Source organism: Xiphias gladius, chromosome 23 (genome assembly GCF_016859285.1).
Source record: "Xiphias gladius isolate SHS-SW01 ecotype Sanya breed wild chromosome 23, ASM1685928v1, whole genome shotgun sequence".
Lineage (NCBI taxonomy): Eukaryota > Metazoa > Chordata > Actinopteri > Istiophoriformes > Xiphiidae > Xiphias > Xiphias gladius.
In genome coordinates, this window is record NC_053422.1 from 9,027,314 (window position 1) to 9,045,858 (window position 18,545).

Genomic DNA, 18,545 nt, shown 5'->3' on the forward strand with positions numbered 1-18,545 from the left:
GAGCTCGGTGACTTTATTTATTCATTTCTGTTTTTATTATTTTTTGCTCCCAGGAAATCAAACTGAACTTTTTTTTTATTTTATTTGATTTTTTTTCTGACAAGAGGAGGAGATCTGAGCTGAATCTGCTCAGCGTCTCTGATTGAACTGCATCATCGTGTTGTCCATGGCAGACCAGGGGTTCCCAAACTTTTCCATGTTTTTTTTTTTTTCCCTTTTTCTGTTTTTTTTTTTTCTTTTTTCTTTTTCTCCCCTCACATCCTCAGACTCTTAAAACACGACTCCTACTTCTCAGTGAGCGTCTGTCCCGAGGAACCCCGTTGAAGAAGAATTTACTCATGATTTAGGGTACAGAATCATAACTGTCTGAACTGTGGGGGAGCGGGGAGACTGGACCTGCTTTTTAAAATGTCGGTATGTTAACCTCTGAGGAGAGACGCAGTAATAACATTAAAGTATTCCTCTCTGCTCTGGAGCCCCTCAAGGACCTCTGTAGTCGGCCCCCCCTTCCCCCTCCCCCGGACCCCCACCATGGGACCCGGAGGCCTAAATAGACTGAAAATGTCACCTTATGTTGGTTTATATTTTACATGCGCCTTCCTACCTCTGCAGTGATTGGAAAATAGGCATATTCCATTGACTTTTCAAATAACTGTCTCTGTTACAGGTTGTTTTTTTGTTTTTTGTTTTTGTTTTTTTGTTTTTTTCTTGCTGTGTTTGTAAAGGTAAGATATTTCAGCACTTTTGAGCATATACGTTACATTATTTCAATGTAAGATGCATTATAGTGTGGGCATGTACAGTGTCAGACTGAAAAGAGGCGGTTTACGGTGTTACTGGCCTGAGAGTGATCGTGTGGCAGGAAGCAGGCTGAAACGGACCAACTTCTAAATGAAATGTACATGTGTTCTTTGTGTTAAATGACTGTTTAGATCGAAAAACATTAAAAACATATCAGGCATTACTTTCACTTGGATGCAATTTTTATTTTAAGGTTTTATTTTTTATGATTACCGTGAAGTGTAACATTGGGACATAGAAATATTTTAATACCACCGAGAAAACAGTCAGATTTCATCAGTAATTATAACAAATTGAACACATTTTCTTGCACAAACGATTTGTCCACCTAATGGCTGATTGGCCGGTAAAAATGCAGAAAAATACCTGTTAATTACCGTTAGCAGCAACCACTTACTCTTGACATTATAGTCTATAACCTGGCTGGTTACAGGTTCAGCCCCATAATAAACCCTGTACGTTGCGTCCTCCCGGTTTAAACAACTCGACGCTGACCTACATATTAGACTGACGTGGCTTGTAAATACCTTAATTATCGTTTTATCGTTGGCAAAACCGATCTATGACAGCAAGCACCCGGTGGAACAGGAATAAAAGCCTACAAAAGGTACATTCGCTTAGAAGCAGTAAACAGAAACGGGTTTATCCATTGAATTGATTTCTATTCTAGCCTTTCCCTGTCACCAGGGACACGTGTTTTTTTTTTTTTTGCCGAAACTGTGTGTTCAGTTTCCCTCTCCTCAGCTTCGCCACGAGACCTCGTAGGTGTCGTCTGGGCCACCGGGACTTTTTTTTCCTTCCCAAACCCACCTGTCAGAAAGTGACGAATAGCTCCGGGACTCCCGGACAGGGCAAACTGACAGCTGCCTTTAGGGTGAGGAGTATTCCGGGGTTAAGGAGGCCTGTGTCACTGCGCCCAAATTTAGGGGGGGGGGCAAACAGGTTTGCTTAAGCTTTTTTTTTTTTTTTTTTGACTTTAAGCTTGTCTTTATAGTTTCAGGCCTAACACTGGAGTTGAAGTATTACGGGAGTGGTATTAACTGTTTTTCTGTCTCCAGTAGCAGCCCGAGTGTTAAGCCGGGGTCGGCAGGGAGCTGCCCGCACATCAGCCATCCATCTCCGGTCTTATAAAACACCTACGGCCCTCACAGACACTCAGTCCGGGGGGGGGGGGGTACTGTAAATCAGGACCAAGAAAGGTGTTTAGTTGAGTCTCTAACAGCCGTGAGATTGACAGATCGGCGTGAACACGAGGCAAAAAATAAAAAAAAAATCTCGATTTCGTGATGTCTCAGTTACTTTAGTGAGATGACACATGGACACTGGGAGCGCCAGGGACGCTGAGTCACGGAGGTGTCATCTATTGGGACGCACATGGGAAAGTCTGTACTTCAGAACGGACAGCAGTGCGCGACGCCACTGCGCTCGGCGCACTGACGCTTTTACGCACGTATACGCGCCGACACCTGGGTATACGTAGGGTCCGGGTCGATCACTGCCCCGTCCTCTTTAACCCTGTATGGCAAAAAAAAAAACAAGTCCTTATACCCACGAACGGCGCCTATATGTCCTAAAATCTGATCTCCTCGATGCAGGTACATGCGCCACCCGAGGCCACCTCCAGCGGCAATGACGCTCCCCATTGGCTGCTCTGGCGCTTAGAGGACAGAGAGGGGATGCCGAGGAGTGGACCGTCCCACATAGCTCCCCATCATTACCTGCATGTGAAGATATCTGATGAAGAGCGGCGTAACGCGGCTGTTTTTCCTTTCAACCTGCGATCGCTGAAATGCAAACACCCCCATCGCACATGTGCATTAACCCCATTCCGGCGTCTCCCCGTTATTCTTCTCACGGTTTACGTTCATTGCGTGGGAAACAAACTCCCCACGCGATAAAACGGCTCGTATTCAGAAATACAAGCCTTCTGTATATCTCGAATGGGCTGCGATGTTATAGTACGTGTTAACTGAGTTTTCCCCAGATAAAAAATAATGATAATAATAATAATAATAATGCGGAGACCTCCCCAGATTATGTATTTCATTCGTTACCCTATTGGCTCAATCAAGCACGCACAAGGAAGTTTACACGCAAGTAACCGACTTTTCTCATATCCCTCAACAAGAGAGGAAAATCTTTTAAAAATATTTTGGTTTTTTCAATCTCAGGAGGAAAGCTGCAATTTGGGATTTTTTTTTTTTTTTTAAAAGCCCATTGTGCTGGGGAAAGGAAAATCTATGAATTATATTGGAAGCTTGACCTCAGCCAAGCAGAAATCCAAACGAGCCTTTCTAATTCATGTGATGTCTTTGTTAATGGGTTTTTCTTGCTGTTATTATTGCGTTTCTTTTTCGCAAACGAGGCCTGGCCTAAACTGATCTTCACCATCTCGTGCGTCAGGGACAATCCGGCCGCCTGCTCTCGACTTTTGTACTGAGCTGTGTTTATTTTCCTCTTGCAGAGACTCTCCTTTTGCTGTTTTATATCAAGTTACAGTATTGACGATAGAAAATTGGCTTTTAATAGGCTAGACGTTATTTGACACGTTACGCAGAGCCGACATTTATTTTTTGCTTGACTTAAATGAACAGAAGACGGTTTAGAATTATGGTTCTAATCTACCACTGAATAAGAACAGCCACTGCTTACTGCCGAGGTCCTCTTTGATCACATAATAGGTTGGCTTTGCGTCTTCTTCTTCTTCTTCTTTTTTTTTTTTTGTGGTAGAGAAACCAAGAAAACACGCCACTTTGGGGAAGTGAACGGAGTCATAAAATGCCCCCATGTCTACTTTAAATTTCACAATACTGTAGGAATTAACGGTTTACCACCAAATTACACTGCAAAAAAAAAAAATATATATATATATATATATATATCCACTTAGCAAATCCTTAAATCTCTTTCCCTGTAAACATGTAGGTTTCGGTTGGTTTTCATAGGTGTTGGTCGTTGTTAATACTTATTTTTATTGAGGCGGTTCCGTCCACGAAACAAGTGAAGCAGTTAACAAGGGACGCAATCCCCCCCTACGGGGTCTCTTTTTTATTTGTTAGCCTCGAGCAAAAAGCCACATTTTAACTGTGGAAAACAGGTTCATTTCCTGTAAGGCAGTTCTGTCGGTGGCCTAGGCCGAGAGGTGGGATATTCCAGACCCTGTGACCCGCGTAGGTCCTGCGTTCGCGTTTGACAAACCAACGGATCCAAGGAGATTTAAGGTTTTAAAAAAAAAAAAGTGAAATAAACAGCTGGCTGCCTGACGCGTGCGCGTATGTCCCCTGCTCTCTCCGCACCGCAGCTCACAAATGTCTATTGACACGTGGAATTATGCTCGTAGCCAAATATCCATGTGCATACACTGGGCCCCGTTCGGTTCCTATTCGCATGGATGTTATTCCATCGATTACTTCAAATGACGAGAGCTCTGCAGACTGAGGGAAAAACCCGTACAGGTCCCCCTCAGCGACACTGAGCTTTTTCTGGTCGGGTCGCAAATACTGGTGATATTAGCAGAAAAATGATCACAAGCAACACAGGTTATATGTTAAAAAAAAAATTACAGAAATCACAAATTACACGTGGATTTATTTATTTATTTTTAATTATTTTCTCATTTTCAGTGTACTTTCGTGGAGCCATTGAGCCTTAATGTAGATTTACACCTAACTGTGACAGGGTACAAGGTCCGACACTTTTCCCCCTTCCGTCCATGTGAACTCATTCATTTGTGTCTATGTCCATTCGGCCCCACAAGCGTTTTAGGTTCCGCGCTGCTGAGGCGGTCAAGCGCACTCTCCAATCGGGGCGGTGACCGATCAGCTGATCGCAGCCGCAGGATGAACCAGCGACAACGAACTCCCCACGACGACCTTTGAGAAAGCAGTTAGACTTCCGGTCGGGAAGCTGTCAATCACACCCCCGTGAGCGTTTTTCGCAGTGTACCGACCCCGACGGTCGCGTCCACCTGCTTCAAAGTGGCCCAGGTGCAAATTCCTCCTCATCCCCCCGTGTTGCGGCGGCATCCTCCCCCCCCTGCAGGGACGAGCACCGCGGTCCAAGTCCTGGTTTGTAAAACGCCACGGGGAGTCTTCCGTGGAAATATGACAAAACACATAACAAGAAGACCCAGTACCAAACATAATCCCACGACGGAGGGGACTTGGAAACGGGTTAAAAACACAAGAAAACTTTTCATTACATTTTTTTTTTTTTTTTTTTTTACGCGCACATTAATTAGATCTCGGTCGACATAATACATTGTCTTTATAAACTGCTCAACATCACATTCAGTCAGACCTCACGCAGTTGAGAAAAGGTGTATATAGTGAGATAGCCTGTAGCTTTTAATGCTAAATTATTGTACAAAATCATGTGTCCTTATCTTCCTGTTTAATGACTGTAACCTATTGACACAAAGCTTTATCCTTGTGAATCCTAATTAATTATTATTATTATTATTATTATTATTATTACTATTTTTGACTTTACTGAATAGTTTTGGTGTATAATTTTGGTGCAATGTATGTTTAATCTTGTGGACTCCAAACTGAAAACATGCACAGTAATTTAAAAAGTTAAGAATAAAGTACATTTTGTCCCAGTGGTGCCACATTTTGCTTATGTTTATATTAAACATTTAGTCTTGAACTACTTGGGGGAATAATTTACAAATACACTGGAGAGACAAGTCACAATACAACTGTATTAAACATTTTCTAATTTTGTCACTTTATCCAAGATAAATTAGCCAATAGCAGCCACAGTTCATTTGGTAAATAGATCAGTGTGTCATCTAGAGCAATCAAATTACACAGCTGGTAAGGTATTTCTCTTAACTGTGGCGGACTGAGGGTCTGTTTGGCTGTGAACTAGGTAGTGGGAGAAAATAAAATAGGTATATCTGTGAACAGGGTGCCTCAGGAATAACGTTAACATTTGAATACTTGTCTGTAATGGTCTACAGTGGTTTAAGTGTAAAACAATCCTTGGTGGTGGCTGTAGGTGTTTGTTGGCTGTCTTCCGACTTTACAGGTTAACCGCCGAGATCTGTGTGTTCATTCAGGTGAACCAAAATCCTAGTCATCATGGTCGGCTCCCCCAATAACAGCCTTTACAGTTCGGTATAACCTATAGTGCCTGTTTGAGTGTGTGTGTACATGCATGCCTGTGCATGTGTGTGGGTTGAAAGAAAGACAGCCCATAAGGTGACAACACCAGGACGAGTAAAGCATAGTGCTGTTGGAAGTATATTATAAATATTTTTGTTATAGATATCGATAACTCTCAAAATGAGTTTTCAGATAATAGTCAAAATATAATATGCTTGATAGTAAACTAATATGAACTATAATAATATGATATTAATATAATATTATTATATTAAATAGATTTCTGTCTACTAGTCTATTCATGGAAGAAATATATTCATATACTCAGTCGATAGGAATTCCAGATAATGCACAGAGAACACACACATATATTATATGTATATTTAGGTTCAAATGAAAGGATATCCTTTGCAAGTGTGTGTGTGTGTGTGTGTGTGTGTGTGTGTGTGTGTGTGTGTGTGAGAGAGAGAGAAAAAATAGAGAAAAGGGATCAGGATTTAATATCTAATTAATATCTAATCTAATTTTAAATAGGGCACTTGTAGAAGAAGTATTCTGATCGTTTATGTAAGTAAAAGCAGTAACACCACATTATAAAAAATATTGTATAAAATATTCTATCACTAGTAAAAGTCCTGCATTCAAAATCGTATTAAAGTTGAAGTTACTAGGGACCATTAACCAGGGCTGGATTACCAATTGCCCAAAGCGGGCAATTGTCCAGGGGCCACAGACCCACAGGGGCCTCAAGAGCCTCAGGTTCAGTCCATATCATTTCTGTCTACATAATTTGATTAATTAAATTTAAAAAGAAAAACATTTGCAGCACTGAAGTTCATTATTAACTACAACAGGTCTCCATGCTCCATCTTCCAGCCTGGTCTTGTAGAGGGACTCTGTATCAGAGTTTAGTTTTAACACCTTTATTGTTTTAGTTCATATTTTGCTCACTTGTTGTAAAGTTGTGTTTTATCAAAGTGCTACCATTGTTTCTGTTTTTCATATAATTTACACACACAAAAACCTCGGGCAAGGTAGTGTTGCAGCATAATAGGAAGACTTTCAGGTTGCAACCGACAATTATTTTCATTATCAGTATGTCTGAAAATTATTTTCTTTAATAATCGATTGATTGTTCAGTGTAAAAAGGGAAAGAAAATAGGGAGAAAAAGCCCGTCATTATTCCCTGAGGTCCAAATTAACATATTTAAACTGCACTTTTTGTCAATTCCTTGAAAAAAAAGTGGAGTTTAGGATCCCAGAAAAGCAGCATTTTAGAAGCTGGTACTTGTGAATTTCCAGCATATTTGCTTGAAAAAAGACTGATGATTAATCATTAATTGAAATTGGTGCCATTTTATTTTTCTTTCAGACAATTACTTTATTAATCAATTAATCATTTCTGCTCTACAGTACTGGATGATTTCTGGGTGTCTGGGGAAATAATGAAAGGGTCATGCACAGTGGATGTCAATAGGGGTCCAACAACACATTTTTGACCCGGGGACCCCTTAGGAGGCTAATCCAGCCTTGCCATTAGCAAAATGTATATGTAATATGTATCAAAAGTAAAACAACTCCTCACGTAGAATGGCCCCTCACGCAAATTATCATTTTATTGGATTATTGTTAATGCTGCATTAACAAATAAGCAGCATTGTGATGTTGTAGCTGTTCAAGGTGAAGCTGGTAATGTACAGCAATGCATCATATTTTATAAACTGATAATAGATAATATTTTGTGTGTAAACTCTGATCCTGCACTATAGTTGTTAAGTAATAGTCAAAAGTACAACATTTCCCCCGGAGTTTAGTGGAGTAGAAGTATAACATTGTATCTAAAGTAAACAGTTACTTTAAATTTTACTTTTTTAAGATTTGTTACTTTTATTCAGATAATTTTGGGCCTATTTTTTTTTTTTTACTTCTTTTTTTTCAAATTTTTATTTTCTTGCGGTTCCTATGTTTTTATATACTCACTTTGACCTCTGTTACCGTGGCAACTGCTACGCGTCACACACCCGGGACGCAACCACACGAGCGGTGACTGGGTTTCCGGTTCTGCTATTTTCCCGTGAAAAGGCGAAGGTCTTCGTGGCGATTAAGAAGACATTTACAAACTGAAATGCCAAACCGTTACCTACGGCTCGTTTTTCGGTAGCTCGTAACCCTCGTTTTAAACGAAAAAAATCGGTGGACGTCACGGCGGCCGCGTGTGAGTGGATCACGCCGACCGGAGCAGCAGCCTGTGTTGGTAGAGTCAAAATGGCGTCGGTTTGCACACTCGACGCCCTTTTAATCCATCTGTGATTATCCAGATAGCTAGATTGAGCAACCGGTGACTAGTTTTGTAGTATTTCGGATTTACACACTGATCCAGTCGGTGCAAACTTTAGCGTCATGTCGGACTCGGAGGACGACAGCCAGGACAGGCAGCTTAAAATTGTTGTGATTGGAGACGGTGCGTGTGGGAAGGTGAGACCATCACATACATACACTCGCATCTGACACGAACACAACACAACTGAAGAAGAAAGGTTTTCAAGTATACATTCTCCACATAGAGGATTTTAGCGTGTTATTGTCTGTTTTAGTTAGTGTCCTGCTCTCTGCGTTGCTCATCCTGATGCTCGCACGGGCTCCCCAGTCACCATGGCGACCGACGCTTATATAGCTAAGCCGGCTAGGAGCTAACAACATCAATGACTAACAATCACAGCAAGACAGTGGTGGAAGATGTATTCAGACCCTTTACTTCTGTAAAGGTACCGTCTGTGTAAAAATACTCAATTTCAAGTACAAGTCCTGAATTCAATTCCCCACTACTTAAGTGGTAAAGTGTTTTCAGCTAAACGTAATTGAAGTATACAAAGTAAAAGTACTCGTCCAGTAGTAAAATGTCCTCTGTGACTGATGTATTTCATATTGTCTGGGTCCATACTTTCTTGATTTTTTTTTTTTAGAAGTGAAAATAAGTAAATACAACCCCTGTAGCAAACAGCAAAAAACAAGCCACGAAGTTAAAAAATAGAAAAAAAGAAATTAAACGGCAATTGTTGCATGTGCAAAAGCTTGAGCTAGCTACTAACTGTACTAAGTAACCCCCCCTTTAATCGATATCACAGCTTGCAAATGCTTTCTATTATTCATTTGGAAATTCATGGTTCAATCTTTTATTGTTGTAATTTGTACACATACACACCAACAGTCACTGATATACACTCAATGGGCGGTGTATTAAGTACAGCTAGCTACAACTAATGGGAGTCTATAACAGCAGTCCTGCAGTAAATCCTCCCTCACAAAGGTTCTAATGTCCAGTTTGCATTGAAACTGTTTTAGAGAGGTGTTGATTCAGCTTCATGATCATTTTGGAGGCTGTAGTTTGTGGTGCTATTGAATTTTATTGCGTATTGTATTTTAATGTATTGTGAAACATCTCTCTGTATAATGCAACGCAGTTCAGCAGCGACATAGACAACATCTTACAGATCCAGAGTTACAGATTTTCAGTGATGTTCAAGTCAGAGGACTATGAGGGCCATTCCAAAAGCCTCAGCTTGTGCTTCTTGAAGTGGTTCATGGTGGATTTTGAGGTCTGCTTCGGATCATTGTGCTGTTATGTTGTTGTAGTTTCTTGACTGACTACATGACATTTGCATCCAGAATTTGCTGATATTTAGTAGAATCCATTCTTCCCCATATCCATGCAACGTTTCCTGTGTCACTGGTTGCCACACAAACCCAAATAATAATATTTACATGTCCATGCTTAACAGTTGGCAAAGGGGGGGGACTTATCACTATCAGCAGTGCAACATACTTGAATTGTGATACTTGCCTAACACACAGACACTGTTTTTATTAATGTAATTTTTAACAGAACATATGCGTTTCACTCCTTCTGTCTCAGCAATTTACTCCTACTTAGAAATATTCATTAGCATTGGAAACCTTATGTGGATTAATATGAGGGTTATTTAATGGCACTAAGGATTGACAAGGAGAGGTTATTTTTTTTATTAATTACCATTTTTTTTTTTTAAAAAAGGAGTAATGATAGACCCTTACTTTTGTCAAAATGGTGAGTGACTGATCATTACAGCCATTCTAAATGTGCTGTTTTACATAAAACCTTTCTTTTATACAGACCGATATAAGGAATTGTTTGCAGGACTTCCTGTGTTGGTAACCTTACCTTAATTCAACAGGTTGGATTGGTTGTGTAAGTTTTAACCAACAAGAGGAGACACTCAGACTCATAAGATTATGGGGAAAAAGTCCATATGATGGATGGAGGTTGACAAGCTTTCACTTGGGAACTTGCAGCTTAATAAACATTTGCAGTGAGAGTCATGTAAGGTGAAAGATTCTAACAGTCTGCAGCAAACTTTGTATTTTATTCCTTTTATTGCCTAGCCCTGGCTTTTACTGTGGCTAAATAGCCATTTATTTTTCATGAAATTAATTAATGTAACAGTTTGTTACTTGCTAAACTAGCAAATGTTAAGCAACTCATTTTAGCACAAATAAGATAATACAAAAACAGTGCGATGATTTAATTACAAAAATCTGACATTATGCCTGACCACAAGTCTGAGCTGCCAGTAAGTCCTTTGAAACTGATGTATAAGTACATTTGTAAATTTACATATTAAATAATATAGTTTTCCTCAGGTTACTCATTCACACTGATCTTGGGTTGGTCATGGGTAGGGCATAGCCTAAATGAGGTCAAGGGATTTTTATCTCAGTCAGAGCTTCAGGTAATTGAATGTTTGATAAGAGAGAGTATAGAATGACAAGATATAAGAAAACCCTTAACCCAAGCTCTACATAATAGACAGATGAATAACATTACAATAACAATAACACTCTAATTTAAATAACTCAGTATCAATCACACATTCTAATGACTGCATGCTAAAGCAACTAACTAACTAATCATGAAATACAAGAGCTACTTTTTATCTAAATCACACACAAAAAACTTTTTTTTATCAATTTCAGGTCAATCCTGTAAATCCAGTGGCGTGTTTTACAAAGTTGATGGACATCTGTAGTTCCGATTCCCTCTCAAAGATAGCATAATGGACTTAAATCTGGCACCAATCCGTTGTTTTAAACCTATTAAGTCTACCCAGCCCTTAATCCATGTTGCATGTGCTATTGAACGTAGTTGTGGGCTATTTGCCTGTGGTGCTGTGTTTTATAGTAGCTGAGCCCATAGGCTTACACTGTGAAGAAATTATATGTTGTTATTTGATTTTGCTTTTATCTGCCATTTTAATTTTGGTTACTTATCCAAAGGTGCCTGCTTAAATTATTGCTAGGAAGCCCATGTATGTGTAGGGCTAATGGTTATTATATCAAGTAGGCATACTGATTTTCAATAGCTTGCCCTAGCCCTGCATCCATCAGCCATCTAAATTCAGAATTCTATACCCAAATTGCACAGACAATAAGTAACACATCTGAGGAAAACACATATCATAGCATCACATAACATTTCCCTTTTAGAATAGTTTGTTTAAATGAAATGCTTCTTGTAATTGTTTTGAGTAGGACGTATAGTTGGATGATGAATTTTCACAGTCCCTGCATTTGTTTTACTTCTCTGGGCTGCTGCTGCTGCTCAGTGAACTCAGGGTAAAACACTGCACTGCACAGTACTGTACAGTATTACACTGATTATGATAATTGATAAAGGAAGGCTACAGTTTGCTTAGCCAGTCTTGCAGCTGGAGGATGTTTTCCATCAGTATACCTCTCTTCTCCTGGCCGAGGAAACCTGTATGCATTTGGCTCCAGGGTGAGGCTACATTTAAGAAAATTATGTCTGGACAACTCTTATGAGAGATGTTACTATTTTGTCATTTGATTGAATAAAATAACACTGGGAAGGGATTCGTGTATGAAAACTTTGCTTTATGTATGTCTGAACTGTGAGCAAATATACCTTTTTCTTACTGCATTGTCTCTGTCTTTGTTAAATCAACTCAATGCCCTAGGGTGATCTCATGGATTGCTGTTAGTCCCGGTTCCCTTTCACAACCACTGAACTGTATCCTGCAGTATGTTAATTATAATAATATAAAAGATGTAGATTGAAAAGCTCTTACTTACATCCACAACAGTGGAGTTTTTTCCCTAGTCATAGTAAACAATTATTTGCAGCAAAGCAAGAACATTGTCATGACAATTTTAGCCACGTTTCTTCTTCACTGCATATCCAGTCCCCGGATGAATGAGTCTGAATGTAAGGGAGGGACGTCAAGTGCTTCTCAGCTACACGTCCCCTTTCGTAACTAATCTCTCCTTCCTCTGGGAGAAAGAAAATGAATGTAGCAGTAATAGTGAGACCCAATGAGAAAAATGAATGTTCTCATTCTGGAAAGTCGACATTTTCTTTTTGGGGTGGGTAGGAGGGAGGGAGGGTGCAGAGAACACACACAACTCAGTTCCCAGTAGATACGCTACATTAATAACCCTCCTCACACTGCTGCCAGGTGTCAACTCGTCACTGTCTGAATGACTTACCTGCTTGTCTGTTTTGGGCAGAAAACGGGAGCCCTGCCCCCCATTTTGAGTAGGCACCACTGACTGACATCTTGAATGCCGTTTCCCCCCTTATTAATGTCAATTTGCTCAGCAAATTGCAATCGGATCAGTTTTTCTTGGACAGCATTTTCGGTGGTATTTTTGCTTGTGGTTGGTTGTCCATTCAGAAATATAGGGAGATGTGGGAAGGCTTGTCCACCTGAGCGAGATGTTTTTAAAATATGGTGGCTCACATTTAGCCAGGCTCTTAAGGCGCTGCGCCTAACTTATACACAGGTCTATTTTTCAACCAGAGTTATAAGTCACTCATTTTTTTCTGACTCTTTGCGATTCTCTGACCCATAGGGTAAACAGGAGTCTTTAGGTACAGGTCCTGTACATTAATGTATACTGTATCCCAGCAATGTTCTTTACAGTCAAACTCTTCATCAGAATAAAAACATTTATCTGTCATGACTGTTTAAGAAGAATAAATAGCCAGTCCTGATACCATGCTGCAAAAATGCATGGCCTCTCTCATATGAGTTGCATCACATGGACATAGTCAGCTTGCCATATTTTTTTTCCCTCGCTCTCAGTTTCGTGTTTCAGTAGAACTTCCCCCATTTCCCGGCACTGGTATCATTGGTGACCCTGTGCTTTTCTCTGTTTGAGTGTCAGGATTACGCCAGCTTTTACATTCGCTGGTTAGTTCCAGTTGTACGGTGGAAAAAAAGGTCTACGTTGAAGGAGGAGAGCCAAGCTACTGGAATGCCAAGACAAATGGCCGACTGGGCCAACGTGAGCATGTGGAATACATTTTTGCTGTCCAAGCTTGTTATTCCTGTGTTGTCAGTGATTGTTTGGGCTACTTAAATGGCCGATTTTCTCCTTGTTGCGTCAGTCACCTCCAGTAATTTTTCAGTCACTCTTGAGCCTGTGACATGCTCTGCAGGCTGTGACTAAAAAAGTTTGTAGGGTAGCGAACTTAGGTGGATAAAACTTTATTATGCACCTCCAAGGACATGTTTATCAAGAAAGCCATTGGCAAACGTCAGGATTACATATTAAATAGGATTAACTAAAAGATTACATTTAAAAATCCAAGATGGGACAAACATAGCTATTTTATATTAAAAGTAGCATCGCAAATCAGTACCTCAAGAAAGCAAAACAGACTTGTTTACTTGAACAAGATTTGGGTAAACCATGATAAGGGGCTTCTTAATTATATTACACTTTGCCTTCCCTGGAGTAATTTGAAAGAAATCCAGTCTTATTTGAAACATTATTTGGCTAAACCTAAACCTTCTGCGCATGAATAGTAGGAAGATAAGGGCACAGGCTCAAGTGAAAGCTTAGTGGACTGAAAGAAAGAATTTAGCTTTAAATCCTCTAACCCTTAATGATTGTCAAGTACCACATTAAAATGCATTTGCTGCCACATGAACACTCAGGGAATCCCATTGCTTCACTTCTCTGTTGTGTTTATGTAAGCACACTGCTCTAAAGATAGCTAATAGACATTCAGCACTTCAGCTTCAGCATTTTTTTCCTATCGTCATCCATCAAAATGAATTAAACTTGGCATGTCAAGCCTGTGCTATGAATTCCCATGGATTTCAGGAGAGCCCCATAACATGCTATTTTTTTTCCTCCTCAAACACAACAGTGACAGTGATGGAGGTTTTATAATTTGTGGCAATTATTAGGTCTGCAGTCTGGAGACATGACACATACTCCGACACCTGTTTTTGTAATTCACGTTGATTTTCACTGTCACAACTGTGGCTGAGTAGTGAGACGGCGGAGGGGGCAGACAATTACATCAGCGTACCTTCAAGTCAATCACAAAGTTTTTGAAGGTGCTTAAAATGGACTGGGAATGATGAAATAAATGTCCTGCAGAGCATATTTCTAGGTTACATCGCCTAAGAGTTATGGCTATATGCTAGTGGTGTGATATGATAAATTATACCCTTGTATTTTTTAGAAATATTAGAAAATAAAATATTGTAAAAAGCTTAGTTTGGCACTTGGTCAGTGTGAATGAAATCAAAGTTTTTCTACTTCTGCTCAGGACTGAAATTTAACTTTTTCAGGAAGTTCTTTAATATACTGTATATTTTCTCTGGAAGGAGTTTTGCAGAATCTTGCATTTTGCTCTGGGCCATGCTATGATATTCATCTGGTTATTATGTTATACATATATGTTTGAATATTGTTTATTAAGTAAATACTATGCAAAGAATCAAGGTTTCTCCTTTATCCTGAAAGCATTTTCTTTTCAAAACATTTTACTTGAAGTGAGATTTCTTCACTCCTGTTGATTGGTGCAGAGGTGTTCTGGCACTCATTTTCTGTGTCTCCCCCTTTGTCTCTCTGTTTCAGACATCACTCGCCACAAGGTTTGCACAGGAGGCCTTTGGGAAGCAGTACAAACAAACCATCGGCCTGGATTTCTTTCTGAAGAGAATAAGCCTTCCAGGTGAGACACCTTCATAATCTTTAGGGAGTGTTCGCGTGTTCAAAGACTTGCGCGTGTTGCAAAAGCACATAGCTGCAGACTGCAGACTTGTTAATTCAATAAAATACTGAGGCTATGTATTTTGCAAGATTGTATTTAGACAGACTGGCTTGACTGTTAGCGGTTGTTTGTAATACTTTAATATCAACCTTAAGGTTTTAGATGTTTGTGTGTATCAGTGTTAAAAAGACCCAGGATATTCACAGAAATTCTAACAAAGAGGCCTGTTGTTCCACCATCGCTTTCTGTCATATTTTTATTTCTCATATTTTCTTGAACTGCCATTTCCAGGCAGCGTTTATTCTTCAGGTTAACTCAGGAGCTGAATGTGTCTTTTCTGGTAGCTCCTCATTGTAGAGTGTCTGCCACTTCTCAGGGTTATTCACTCTGAAAGCGCTTCTCTCCAGAGCAAACAGCCCACTTTTTTTTGACTTCACAAGGCCAATGAACAGCTTATGTCCAAACGGGCGAACCTTGCTCATAATTCTGTGGGCACAGTACAGAGTAAATACATTAATATTTTATATCCATATCACTGATCCCCACGTTCAACTGATCTTTGTCCTGCACCACATAAAACATTCATGTTATTATTTGTTTATGTTGAACCCGCAGAAATAAAGCCACACTCTGTATCCGCCTTAGATCTGTTTAAATGTTTATTGACTAATGCTATATTTAGACTCCATTTTTACTTCCTACCACGTGAAATGGGGATTTTCAGCATTTTAAATGGCATTTCTCAAATTCTGCCAAGGCCTAAGCTCCAGAAATCTGCAAAGTGGCTCCATTCTTTCATTACTAATAAAACAACATTAAGCAAGGGCAAATTAAGTGCTAAAAGTAAAAGTTATGCTGATTTGTGAGTTGGCTGAAGGATTCTATTTTGATTTTGTGTCAGTTTCAGCTTATGAGACTTAGGAGAACTAAACCCCCAAAAATGTTGTGGTGGAGTCAGAATGAAAGAGCCAACTAAAAGCACAGGCTGGGCTCAGCTTCTTAAAACGAACTTGAACAAATGCTGTTAATCGTTTGACTTCTCTTTCCAGTAAGTTTCTTTCCTGAAATAATCACTGATCTATCAAGCGTTAAACTGTAAGCTTTGTTTAAATGTAGTGTACGTACATCTGTATTACTGAGGCAGCAACAACACAAGGTCCAACACCGGAGTTGTTAAAAGGCCCATTTTCTGGGGAATTGGGTGTTGATGAGCTGATGAAGAGGAGGGTGGCTCAGCGAGCTGGGTGGTCCCAAACTTTGTTACGACCCCCAGCCTGTCTTGTATTGGAGAGGTTGTGTGGCTCTCTGGATCTCTATGGGGCTGTAAGGGTCTTTTGCAGCAGGGGGGAGAGTAGCCTATAGCCAGTGTTGGCCCCTCTCTCCATGAAGGCCCAGCTTGTCAAACTTAATGTACACTTTCCAACGCAGGGAGAGGTGAGGCAAGGCCGACTGGCACACAACAGCCTCCTCTGTGTGTGCTTTTTATAACAATACCTCTTCCAGATGTCCCTGCCAAACCAATGAGGTACAGGCGGTGAAGGGAACTGACTAGAGGTGAAATTTACTTGATAAATTCTGTCAAACTCAAACTTTCAGAAGCTGCTTTCTCTGCGTCAACTTTCATGTCACACTAAGAAAAAAATTATCTTATCAACATGCTCTTTTTTCTGACCTTATTATGAGTATTACAGATTGTCTATTGGGCTCACAAGTGCAGTTTCTACTTCTTGCAAAGTGCGAGCAGAAGAATGTCAGTGTTGTTGAGTCAGCGTGAATATCTGAAACATAAATAAAGCTAGTGTCTGAGGATGGGTGAAGATGGCTCTTTAACCGTTATTCATTGCACTCCTCAGTGTGGCTTTACATTGACACTGTATAGTCTAGATGTAGTGACTGTGAACCTCAGCATTTCCTTCCCTTGCTTTAAAAAGGGGACTTATGAAGGGGTTGAGTCGTCCAGCCGTGTCTAGAGTGTATGCTCTGCTCCCCATCGCCGCTCCAGCCCAGCGCAGGGCCCTCATCACACCAACATAAACTCCTCGCTGTCTGGTCCTCCCTCCTCCTCTTTTTTTGACATTTTTTTTTTTCAACCACCCCTTTCATTTTCCAGAGGAAGAAAATATTTATTTGGATTTGGTTTTTGTGCCCGTCTTTCTCTCTCCCCCTCTCATTCACTCCTTCATACTCTTTCCACAGGCGTAAGGACAAGAATCTTCTTTTCCTCTTATTTTGTGTTTAATTATTACTATTTTCCTTAACAGCACATAATTCTCCTCACTTTCCTAACTTGGCAGGAAACGGCACAATGCAAACAGCTCTTCCCAGGCTAATAAGAAGTCATTTTTTTTACTGCCAGAGTATTGAAAATGTTTAAATTAGAGGGTAAGCGTACCTATTCATCCCCCTCAATCTCTGAGCTGGATATTCTTGGATGTGAGGTGTGGGTAACCTGCCAGGCAAGAGGGCTTAGCATGAAAGATTAATTGCCAATTTATTGTTTCCATTATGTATATCGACAACGTGGACTTCTATTATAGAAGTTGCTCACCCAAAACACGGGGTCCAGTTACAGCTGACTAGTTATTTCCTTGGATTGTGAGCTTTGTTAAAACAAACAAGTTAATGATTAAAAAGTACAAAACATCCAGAATGGAAACCCACAAATTGCAGCATTATCAATTTTTTGCCCCATTTTAAATTTGATTTAAATTTAATTGATTATCAGACAAAAATATTTTTAAGAAAACAACAGTAGGAATAGAATCTCTTAAACATCTATATCCCCTCTATTGAACTGATTTGTAAATATTTTTTATCATTTAAATGTCAGTTCTATTTCATATTGAGGATACTTCTGTCTCTTTTCTCCACTGCAGGCAATTTGAACGTGACCCTGCAGGTGTGGGACATTGGAGGCCAAACGTTAGGAGGGAAAATGCTTGATAAATATGTATACGGAGCTCATGTAAGTTAACACAAATTCAAAGTTAATCTTCTGTTGCTACTTTTTATTCTGCCTAAAAAACACATGTGCATCTATTTAGTCTTTTATTCCTCGAACATGAAGCAAATAGACACACTTGTGTGACTCCATCAACCTCAGGAAGGATGGGAATTTTTTTTTTTAAATGTATAAACCAAATGTTATAGATGCTTGTGACTATGGTGAGAAAGTCATAGGAAACAAAGTCCAATTCCCTAAGAGTCCTGTATTGGTGGCTTTGGTCAGACTTATTATTACAGCTTTGGCGGCTTCATTCAGAGCCTGTGACTCCCTCCCTATTAAGCCAAATCTCAATAAACTGTCATTTGGATTCACAGTGGGCGTAGCAGGTCAATAGAGCTTTAAAAATCAGTGTATTTTTGTTCTCTGTCAGACTGAACACATGTTGATAATACCGCACACTGTAGGTCAAAACTGTTAGCAATAGAAATATGCAAAAATTACATTCTTAAAAATGTACACTGTTATTACTCCCAATTTGTGAATGTATCCAAATTTAATTAAACTTTAAAGATTTTTAAACACAAATTATTTAACGTTTAGCCTCAGTAATGCCCAATGT

General features: G+C 39.7%; 1 protein-coding gene across 3 annotated transcripts in view; it reads left to right on the forward strand.

The window, feature by feature from the left end:
- Positions 1-7,922: 7,922 nt before the first annotated feature.
- rab28 (RAB28, member RAS oncogene family) overlaps positions 7,923-18,545 on the forward strand; it is a 31,742-nt gene continuing 21,119 nt past the window's right edge. For 2 of the 3 annotated variants that reach the window (XM_040120744.1, XM_040120743.1), the window contains exons 1-3: positions 7,923-8,387; positions 14,844-14,940; positions 17,856-17,944. In XM_040120744.1, coding sequence (XP_039976678.1) covers positions 8,313-8,387; positions 14,844-14,940; positions 17,856-17,944 — 261 coding nt within the window. In that variant the 5' untranslated portion in view covers positions 7,923-8,312. Of the gene's footprint in view, positions 8,388-13,155; positions 13,254-14,843; positions 14,941-17,855; positions 17,945-18,545 lie in introns of those variants that run through there. The other variant, XM_040120745.1, reaches the window with a different exon arrangement.